The sequence below is a fragment of the Delphinapterus leucas genome, chromosome 1 (genome assembly GCF_059928025.1).
Source record: "Delphinapterus leucas isolate spDelLeu-1000000601 "Yukka" chromosome 1, BTC_Dleu_Yukka2, whole genome shotgun sequence".
Lineage (NCBI taxonomy): Eukaryota > Metazoa > Chordata > Mammalia > Artiodactyla > Monodontidae > Delphinapterus > Delphinapterus leucas.
This window is the reverse complement of record NC_143129.1, coordinates 188270422-188281463: the sequence shown is the minus strand read 5'-3', so window position 1 is coordinate 188281463 and position 11042 is coordinate 188270422. Positions and strand designations below refer to the sequence as shown.

Sequence of the window (11042 nt, the reverse complement as noted above, 5' to 3'; positions counted from 1 at the left end):
CTTTTAGAGGTTAGTGATTTGTGTATTGGAATCACCAGGAAGTTACAAGTGACTGATGCCCCAGTCCCTGGTCCAGAGATTCTGGCCTAACAGGCTGGGCTGCAGCACGGGCATGGGGGTTTTACAAGCTCCCCACGTGTTCTGTTGGGTACGCAAGGTTGAGAGACTGCCAGGGATCAGATCGTTTCCATGTGTTAGGACGCACTAATCAGGGCTGTTTGGAGGAGGAGGGTGGGAGGAATAGTGCTGAGGTCAGCTGTCCTGTTCTCTGCCCCTGTTTGTAACTCCTCACCCCAGCAGCGTTTTCAGTTTTATTTTGTTTTGAAATTCCTGAACATTGTATTGAAGGGTGATGTACATCCAGAAAAGTGTGCACATAGCATAAGTGAATTTTGTCCAGACTGAGCACATCCGTGTAGCCATCACGCAGAACAAGAAACCAGTGGTCACCAGTCCCCCCAGACCCCCCTATTGTAGTTTTGCCGGTTTTTGCACTTCGTGTATAAGGTGCAGGGCCGGCTCTCTGTGCCGGGCCTCTTTCGCCCCATGTCATGCCTCTGGGAGTCATTGTGTGTGGGAGGTACTTGCGGGTTGTTTGCTGTCTGGCATTATAAGTGCGTTGTGACTGTACCATGTTTATTTCTAGCAGGGCCTTTGTGCTGCCCTGACTTTGCCCCCGTCAGCCCCAATGACCCCACACAGGAAAGACAGATTTTTGTCTCCGTTGCTGTTGTGACCAATTCCATCTGTGAAGGGCAGGCAGTGACTGTCCCCAGGCAAGGCCGGGAGAGGTGAGAATGGGGCCCTAGGACCTCTTCCACCTGTGCCTTCTGAGCCGGCTTCCGCGCCCTCTGCGCGCTGCTGGGTCTCCCCAGTGATTTCTTGGAAGGTTGTACACACATGCATGATATCAGTGGCTTTCGGTTCCTGGGACCTGGGTGTTGTCTTGCTTGCTTAGTTTCTCGTGGTAGATTTCTGGGCCGCTGTCCAGCAGCTCATGCTAACACACATCATCTTGACAGGCTATGAGAGTAGTAATAGTTTTACAGTAGCCAACACTGGAAACAACCAATGACCGTCAACAGGAGAATGGATAAATAAGTTGTGAGACGTTTCTTCACGTGCATGACCACGTGGAGACCGTGTCTGAGCTGCACGCAGCAGCATGAATGACGGACGGTCAGGCTCGTGATGGGGAGGGAGGAAAGCAACTCACACCGGGATACACGCGGTATGATGCCACGTGCACAGCTTAAAGATATGTCAGACTCAAGATTCTTTTGTCTAGGGATACATGCCTGTGCGGTGTCCGTGAAGACAGCCGAGGTTGGTACTGCAGACAGAGCGGCCAGACCCCAGTGCCACCGCCATCTCTTCTCCAGCTGCGCCGAGCTGCTTGGTCGGCCTGCAGGGTGCAGCTGGTGCATCCAGACCCCCTCTCCATCCCCTTCCCTGCCCTAGTCTCAGTCCCCATCGCTGTCCCCGCCCTGGTCCCCGCCCATGTCTCCACCCGGCTGAGGCTGGGAGCTGGAGGCCCTGGACACCTGGCAGTGCTTGCCCTCCTGCCACTGTCCCAGCCTCCCGGGTAATTTGATTTAGGATCCCTGAATTTGGTAAACAGCATTCCCAAGCGTTGTCTCCTTACCCCGTGGGGGGAGAGAGATCTCCATCTAGAACCCTAGCAGTGGTTCCAGCAACGCCTCCCACCTTCAGCAGGACACTGCTCCCCTCCATTGCCAGGACTGGTCCCGGGACACCGGGAGGCACCGAGAAGGGGTGGCCAGGTGACCGGTGTGGAGGCGGCGCTAGGACACTCCTGGGGAGTCCTCAACCTTCAGGACGAGGGCCATGAAAGGGGGCTTTAGGGATGAGCTAGGCCCCGGGACGCCTGCTCACGAGGGCACCCACCCTGCTGCTCAGTCTGACCTCACTCTCTTCCCCGCTCTCCCTGCTGGGACATCTCTTGATGGGGAGGGCCGCACGCCTCCCCTGCACTTGAGAGCTCAGAGACTGGGGGTGGGGAGGGGGGGTGGTGCCCTTCCTCCTGCGGCTGGCTCCTCCCACGCCCCCCCACCCCCCCCCACCCCCCGCACTGGGAGGCACCCCTGGGGACCTCAGAGGCCAGAAGGAAGCTCGGGGAGATTTTGAGGCCAGCCGGGCAGGTGGCGGCGCCACACCTTCCATCTCCCCCCACCCCTGCAGGCTCATCACCTTCCCGGCCTGAGATGAAGGGGTGGAGGCTGCCTGGGGGGAACTGCTCTGCGCTTGGGCGCAGGCGCGCAGAGGGCGTGTGCTGGGAACCAGGCTCAACACCTCCCCATCAGCTCCATTCCGGGGTGTGGGGGGAAACCGAGGCAGAGACAAGCAGATCTTGCCTCCAGTACCCCGAACCTGCTCCCGGCAACCCTCACCGCAGGGTGGACAGAGGCGCAGAGCACAGGGTTCACATCTGGGCACGCTGCCTTCCGGTGGTGAGGGCTTGGGCTCTGAGCCAGTTTCCCTGCCCGCAGTGGAGGGTGGGACCAGCTGCCCTGCAGGTCCTCTGACCCTTCCAGAACACGCACGTGGGGGCGTGGGGTGCTCCACTGAATTGCTCCCGTCCGCCCTGCAGCAGCGGCTCCGGGGATCACCGCCCCAAACCCCGACCCCAGATCCGGGAGGCTCAGCCCCTGCCCAGGGCTTCCCTGCCCCTGGTGGCAGCAGGCTGGGCGGAGACCCCAGCGCTCCGAGGACTCCGAGGATGCGGGGCACACGCTGCTCCAGCAGGCTCTTGTTTTTTAGCACTGGGCTAGGTTTTAAGAGCAAATAAGCAATGGCACGAACGAACACCTAGTTGAAAGTTAGCGCACTGAAATCTCTCGGGGTGTCTGACACTAGCAGGTAGAATCACACTCTTCCCTTTGGACAGCGAGCTCTTTCCTCCCACGTTCTCCAGAGCACACACTCACGCGCACACACCCCACCTACCAAAGTAAGATAAGTAATTTTGCTGTTTAAACTGTAATGCTAAGTTTTAAGTTTATATATGTGTGTGTGTGTATATATGTATGTGTATATGTATATATATATATAAAGGAAAAAACTAACTTCAAAATGGAAACTTATAAAACCATCAAAGGTAATAAAAGCTTAAAACCACTCTCCAAATCAACAGAGAAAATACTGTATTTTTACTTATTTGAAGAGCAAAATAGCTTTGTTGGCTGGTAAAAATGCCCTCTTTCAAAAGGGATAAAAAACACAGGAAGAGACTATAAAGTATAAACCTCTGATGGGCACAATTGGAGCATTTATAAAATATTCTCATTTTATTCCATGGGATAAAATTGGTAAAGAACTTTCTCTAATTTATATGTAGCTTAAAATCGTTTAGCTTCTTCAGGAGTAAACCCACAAATAACTTATTTTAGGAACCACACTCTCTCCTGGCAACTTAATACCCACTGCCCATTTCTAAGCAAATCTCAGCAACTCCCTGGCATTTCAGGGCTGAGCTACACCTGCATGTTTACGAAAGGAAATGTAACTTACCGATTGCTTTTTAATTATAATTTTAAAATAAAAGTGACAAGACATTTAGTAATCTTTTTATTACATTCATATACTCAGGGTGAATTAACGCCTAAGCCCTCAAACGACAACAAAAATATATTACTTAGATACTTTATAATTTTGGTACGTGAAATAAAGACAAATAGAAAACTATGTCAAAACATTAAAAAGTTGCAAATTTTCATTAAAAGTGTTTACGCTTGTACTCTAATGTCAAATTTATAGATACAATTCTTTTAAATTAGAATATTTTGAAATATGAAAATAATAGAAATAAATATTGTTAAGTATCCACAACATATTCATGAGTGAAATTTCAATTAAGTACTGTTCCAAGTTTAGATATTTAAGAATGGCCAAGGGAGCTTATAGTTCCTTTTTAGTTTTCTATCCTTTATTCTTGGTCCCTTAGTAGTATATACATAACTCTGTAAATATTTTAATAGCCACTGATCACGGCCAGGAATCATCGGAACAGAAGCACATGATTCTTCTGTAACCAGCAAGACTGATCTGTTTTAAATGCACTCAATTTTGTTTGTCAATCACTAAAAATTAAGTAATTTTACAAATATCTTCTTTATGTTACAATACATAGAAAACATTAACTGTATATTTCTTAGAAGTTTTGGTTGGAGAGAAAAGAATCATTTCTTGGTTAACTTTTCTCATTGTTCTGTTTAAAGAAGTGTTCTATCTGTACTTCACTCTCATGGGTGAGAGACCATGGCAACATCTTTTTGAAACCAGGAAGGATCATTTTATAATTATCTTGGCATCTGTACTTTGCTCTCTCTAGTAAAGTTTTATGTTATTTCTCCCCCCATACTTTTACATTTTTTTATAGAGTATATTTTTGAAGGTAATTCTCTTGGTCACTCTTATTCCGGGTATTTTGAGTCAACCATATGAGAAAGCATTAGCCTACCAAAAATGGAAATTGACCGACTAGTACAAATTCATGGTCACTAACATACCCAGGGAGCACATCGCTCAAATAGCTATTAGTTTTAAAATATATATTTTGTTATTTTACATGGTTGGGAATTAAAAATATTCTTACACTAACGGTGTAGTACAAGTTTCGTCATCCTGGAAGCCTGCATCATGCTCAGGAGGAAAGCACACCCTGGGCACGGGGCCGGGTGGGGCGGGGAGGGCCATCTTCTTTCGGTCTCTAGTGGGCTGGGCACCTGGGGACCACAGGTGTGGACGAGAAGGCGGCCTTTCCAAGCACGTTCTGGACAGACACTGGCTCCCCCACAGCTACCTGGCTCTGAAGCCAGGTGAGCCACTGCCACAGGCCAGGGAGGTTGGTTGGCGGCTGGTCAGGAGACTGGATTCTGAGGTTTGGTTTCATCATTTTAAGTGGTTTTTGGTGTTGAAAGTATCATACAAAGTGTTTGAGAAAAGTGAACATACAGTTGCAATTCCCACGTGGATCCGAGCGGGACGGGCTGACGGGCTGAGCAGAGGCTCGGAGGCTCCTCTGAATGTTACACAGAGTGGGAGTCGCTCTGCCTGCCCCAGGGGTTTAGGAAAGGGCTATTTTGACGGACACACCTGCTCAGGTGAGCGCAGGATCATCGGGGAATGTCGTCTCCTATTTTTCTAGGGCTTCATGTGTGTAAAGAACTTGAAGCCCCCCGAGGAAGGGCCTGACATGGAGCCGCCAGCATTAACCTCCACTCCGCCTGGTGTGGGCGCCGATGGGGGGATCAGGTGGGCTGCGCTCCGAGCGTCTGGCAGGCGAGAGCCGAGGGGGCCGGGCCTGGACCTTAACTTCTTGACCTCGACCTTACTTCTTGCTGCTGTGGACATGCAGGCTTTGCAGGCCGACGGCCCCCCTACCCTGGGGAGGAGGGGCACAGGGTGACTGGCCCCCCCATCCCATCCCATCCCATCCCCCGGCCTGGCGAGCCCTGCAGACCTTCCACCACGGCTGAGAGAGACCCACATGCAAGAGGTTTAGAGTGAGGGCTTTATGGAAATCGCTCCAAGCAGCAGCGCAGAGGTGCTGCGCTGGGCCTGTCCCTCCGCATGGGCCGCTCGGCGCTGCTCCTCCAGCAGGACCGTCTCCTGTGGACCCCGGGCCCTGGGGGGGTGGAGACCTGCGAGCCGGAGCCATGGGGAGATCAGGGCCTCACTCCGGACGCAGGGGCCACGGTCGGGACGGGCGCAGCCAGGAGCCTGGGGGCAGCAGGGGCGGAGCGGGGGTTGCCATGTCTAGAGATGCTTTGAGGTGACACGTCCACGGCTGGGGAAGCTGCTCGGTCCCTTTGGAGACGAGGGAGCAGATGCGGTGCTGTGTCACCGCTTTGTGTACGTCCTGCCGGAGCTTTTACTCAGGCCCCCCTTGGGGGTGGGGATCTTGCTTCCGACCTTGGATCCCGAGGTCCCTGACTTGGTTGCGGCTGGGCCTTTACCTGCAGTGGACACACAGAGCACGGGGGACAAACGTGAGCCAGGGTGCAAAGCTGCAGTGACAGTACGAGTGGCCCGGGGTCGCCAGACACGGGGAGGATCTGAGCACGAGGGGCTGGGACGCTCCAGGTCACCTAGCCCACAGGTGGCCGGGCTGGGCCGGCAGATGTGAGAGGGGGCTGGGCGGGCCACCCTCGAGGATGCACATGTGACGGCAGGAGAGGAAGAAGAAAGAGCCAGAGAAGGAGACTGACGCACGGTCAGAGGAAAGAACTGAGCCGCTTACCTAATTTTTAGTTTCAAACAGCTCCCGAAATGAAGACCAGCAGCCATGTGACCAGGGCCGGTTACCTGGCTAGGAGGCCGGGGCAGCTCCCCCAGCACCTCTGGTCCTCACACGTGTGCATGTGTGCGTGCGCGCGCGCGTGTGTGCGTGTGTGAGGGGCGCAGCTCCTGCCCGTGCCTGGCGCTGAATGAGCACGAGACACATTTCCTCATGTTCTCGTTGATCACAGGGCCCCAAAATAAAGTCATGTATCCAAGGTCAAGAATAATTTTCTAATGAAAAACAACACTCTTCTGTAAGGCATTCTAAATCCCACAGAAAGCAGCCAGAACTGGGATTCAGAAGTCAGGTCGTGGCGCCGCCTACGGGTCTCCTACTGAACCCCGAGTTTCTGGACACTGGTACCCATGGTGCGGAGGGACACGAGACCCGCGGTGCGCCTGCGAACACCTGCGGTTTGGTTTCTCAACTCTGTGAGTGGGGAAGCAGGACCACGTGGAGGGGCTTCGGCCAGAGCTGGTGCTGACGACATGATCGCCCTACTTGTTCGGGACCCAGGGACAGGGCCGAGGCCGGGGCGGATGCTTACCTGGCGGCAGCGTGGGCACCTTGCGTAGCACGTGCGTCCGGCGCAGGTTCACTGTGCAGCCCGCGGGGCCCATGAGGTGGGCCTTCCACGCCTGAAACGAGAGGCAGGTGGAGTGGGAACCAGGCCACCAGAGGGGCCACTGAGACGACCGAGCCAGGGGTGGCGATGCGCTGCGGCTGCGGGCGTGGGTCCTGAGCTCTGTGCATGTCCTGCCTTGGAGCCCCCTGTGCTGAGTGCACGGCCGGAGCACCCACGTATCTTGAGATGCTGCCTGCACTTCACACCTCTCCCAGCTCTCATCACCGCTGAGCAAACATGCCAAGACCGCTGTCACGCGGGGTGCACAATGTGCGACGGTCCAGGGGCACAGGGTGCAGGGGCTGAGGGTGGCCCTGCTGGACAGCCAGCAAGGAAGAAGGGCCCTTGGTCCTACAATGACGAAGAAAAGAATTCTGCCAGCACCTGCGATGGGCCAGGAAGTGGCTCCTTTCCCTGCCGAGCCACAGATGAGAGCGCAGCCTGGATGACACCTCGAGTGCAGCCCTGGGAGACCGCAAGCAGAGGACCCAGCCAGGTTGTGCCTGGACTTCTGACCCACAGAAACTGTGATAGAACAGCGGGTGTTTAAGCTGCTCGGCGGGTGGTGCCACGTTAAGAAAACACGGAGAAAGCAGAGGAGAAGCAGCACAAGCCTGCTAATGCCTCTCTGCAGTTGACTGTGAGTCAGATGCCATCCCCTCAAGGCAGACGCTGGGGGGCTTGGGGGGAGGGCAGGAAGGGAAGGAGGCCACTGCCAATGTCTGCGCTGCTCAGAGCAGGGAGCCGACTGGTCTCCAGAAGGAGGGGCTGGTCACGTACGACAGTAATAGTGTAAAGGTGACAACGACAACAAAAGCTCAAAGGCTCCTAAATTCTAAAAATACACAGGGAGAGAGAAAATGTATGGGCATGTGAGAGCAGTTCACATTTAAGACTAAAATGGATAAACCATAAAAAACCCCTCGCTCTGTAAGAGGAGGGATGGTGGGCAGGGCAGCAGCTTCTGTCGGGTCTTCCCTGAGTAAGTCTCATTTGACAGACTTTGGAACCGTCTAAGTATCTCATGTAATTGTAGAGCTTGTGTTTGAAAACCCCTGGGACTTGAACACAGACTGAAACAATGAGGCTGAATTGTTAACAACTGGCGACACAAGCACGTGGAGCAACTCCCGTGACTGTGAAGCAGAGACGCTTTTGCCCCACGTCTCCAGGAGGCACGGGAGGGACACGAAGAGCTGGGACAGCGCAGTGTCCAGCAGCATCTCCCTGTCCGCAGCACCCGCACTGCTGCTCTGAGCCCCCGCCAAGGGGAACGTGGGTCCGAGCAACGCACACTCTGTGACAGTCCAATGGGCATCTCTGGGGACTGTGGGCACTGATTCTTGGGAGGGAAGGAAGGACACACAGACGTGCGACGCCAGAGGTTCAAGAAACCCTTACAGCTCAGACTCCGAATCAGGAACGTCACCATGAACTTTTTTTTTTTTTTTTTTTTTTGCGGTATGTGGGCTTCTCACTGTTGTGGCCTCTCCCGCTGCGGAGCACAGGCTCTGGACGTGCAGGCTCAGCGGCCATGGCTCACGGGCCCAGCCACTCCGCGGCATGTGGGATCCTCCCGGACCGGGGCACGAACCCGTGTCCCCTGCATCGGCAGGTGGACTCTCAACCACTGCGCCACCAGGGAAGCCCCTACCATGAACTTTTGATGGATTTATCTCAACGTTTTCCCCGGCTCTGTCCGCAAAGAGGCCCAGAATGGTACCGAACCAGGAGCAAGGAGCACCCGAGGCACCCGAGGGGGTGCTGGAACGTCATTTCCACTGCAGGGAACCAGGAACGGAAGGCTTGGTGGGGCATCTTGTTGCGACGGCCAGGAGGCTCTGAGTCCCCTGGGCCACCGGCAGCGCCAGGAGCCTGTCTGCAGAGGCTCTGATGGCCAGAGATCAGCTCATTCACGCACCACTAAGCACAGCGATGCCAACAGCTGAACACGGCAAACAGTTTTAAGCTGTGAGTTCCTGATGGTGCTAAGATCCAACAAGCAAATAAGCCACCACTGGAAGATGCTGGGGACCCAACTTGTCATTCTGAAAACCAGTCAACGATGGAAGAGACCTAAACCTTCACCGTGCCTTCCCCACACACGGCCCGTGAGGAGGCACGTGGTTCCCATGCTTGTCTCTGTTACGTGTGTGACGTTTTCTGAGAGGGAGAGAGGATGAGCCCTGGACGGCCGGATGGCCGGGGCGCTGAGGGAGCAGCGGGCGGCCGGGCCCACCATCCGGCACAGTGGGGCGTCACTGGGTCTGAGCCATCCTATTGGCACCACAGCCCCAGGGCTGGGACAAGGGACCCCGCAGTGGACGCAGTGGGTGGACCGCAGGTGGCCGCGGCTGAGGGGCTCAGGGCAGGAGAGGCTGGGCCTGCAGGGCCCCGCGGGAGCTCAGCATGCAGGGCAGCGCTGGCGGCGTGTGAGCCAGAGTGATCGGGCTGACACCAGAGGACGGGGCGTGTGGAGGAGAGGGTGGGAGACCCTGGCGCCCCCCAACTAGGCCGCTGTGTCACCCGCGTGGCTCACGCTGGGAGTGGGCGGAGTGCTGGGCACCGGACACGAGGTAGGATTTCCAACCTGGACGGGGCTCAGCTTTATGCATCACAAGGGACCAGAGCGTTACAGAATCTGGCCAGGAGGCCAGTCTAGGCCCCAACGTGGAGATGAAAGCCAAGCCTGGAAAAAGTGAAACCACTTCATGCTTCCATCCCAAAGAGCCGAGATGCTCCCCCTTCCTGGGAGATGCCACAGGCGTGCTGGGCAGGGAGCGCAGGAACCCTGAGACAGAGCCTCACCCCACCCCGGGGGCCAGCCTCCGCCCGACGCCCGCCGTCCCTCCACGCGGCCAGGTCGCCCCGTCAGCCCCTCACCTCTTCTCCGGGGGTGAAATTCTCGTGGCACAGAGGACACCGGTTCGCCAGCTTCTCCGCTTTGGCAGCTGAAACGGTTTCAATGAGACAAGATCTAGTTACTCCTGTGGGGCGTGAATGGCGGCGCAGAGGAACGGGTGGGCAGGGCCACCGGCAGACGCGGGATCTGCCCCCCGACCCCCCAGCCGGGCCTCCGGGGATGGCGCGAAGGTCTCGGGGGGCTGCGGGGGCACTCACGGTTGCAGTCTCTCGTTTTTATGTGTCTGGGCAGCTCTTCCTTTAAAACGGCCTCACTGCAGCGGTAACACTCCCCAAAGCCGTCCTTTTTGTCACACTCCGTCAGCAGGTGCTCCGTCAGGCTGGAAATCTCCACCACCTGGAAGCCACGACGGGACACGTCACACGGCTGAGCACCCCGAGGCGCGTGCGGCCCCGGCCCCTGCACGAGCGCGCGCTTCCTGTCCCGCCAGCACCACTCGGGAAGGGAGGCACACACCTGTTACCTGCGCAGTCACGTACACGTGGCTGGAGACCTCACATCCTGCTTGCCCTGCTACCTCAGGAGCATCCAGAGGCCACGGCTAAGCGGGGAGGGGAAGCGACGGTTCACCCACAACACTAACCCTGCCCTGTACTCTGAAGAGCTCAGGGGTTTACGTGGCCTTGGGTTCAATCCGGGCTCCTGGCCATTTCTAAGAACGTGCCCGGAAACGGGTCACAAGAAGAGACCCTTTCACCACTGTGAACTCTTTGCCAGGAGGGGCTTGTACACACCCTAGAGCTTCACGCCGCAGACTCTCGCTTGCTGCCAGAGGAGCCAGGCCACGCCGGGTGGAGGAGTCTGCACCGCCAGCCAGGGTGGGGGGGAGCTGCTCAGAGGGTGGGGCCTGCCCACCCCGCCCCTGCAGGCCTGAGAGCACCCAGGACAGGAGAGAAGGTCACTCCCCTTCTGGTTCCCCTCCTCTGTCTAAAGGAGGGCTGGCTGCATAGAGGAAAGATGAACAACTGGGGTGCGCGAGGACCCCTTCAACAGGGTGCCCAAGCATTAACCCTAGAACGGGTCAGTAGGGTGGACAACATGAAAAGCTCCTGCTCGTTGGTGAAAAGGCCAGACACAGAGTGGACACCACACATTCAAGTGGCGAAGGATGCACATCCGGGTGTGTCAAGAACGACTACACGTCAGCAATAGTGGGACTGGCACCCAATTCAAAATATGGGTGAGAAACT

General features: G+C 55.8%; 1 protein-coding gene across 2 annotated transcripts in view; it reads right to left on the bottom strand.

The window, feature by feature from the left end:
- Nucleotides 1-3559: 3559 nt before the first annotated feature.
- Nucleotides 3560-11042, bottom strand: part of CEP104 (centrosomal protein 104) — a 58009-nt gene continuing 50526 nt past the window's right edge. Inside the window, exons 19-22 of one of the 2 annotated variants that reach the window (XM_022598779.3) lie at nucleotides 10050-10188; nucleotides 9813-9880; nucleotides 6852-6942; nucleotides 3560-5978 (exon numbers count right to left, since the gene is read on the bottom strand). In XM_022598779.3, the coding sequence (XP_022454487.2) occupies nucleotides 5863-5978; nucleotides 6852-6942; nucleotides 9813-9880; nucleotides 10050-10188 (414 nt within the window). In that variant the 3' untranslated portion in view covers nucleotides 3560-5862. Of the gene's footprint in view, nucleotides 5979-6851; nucleotides 6943-9812; nucleotides 9881-10049; nucleotides 10189-11042 lie in introns of those variants that run through there. The other variant, XM_089901892.1, reaches the window with a different exon arrangement.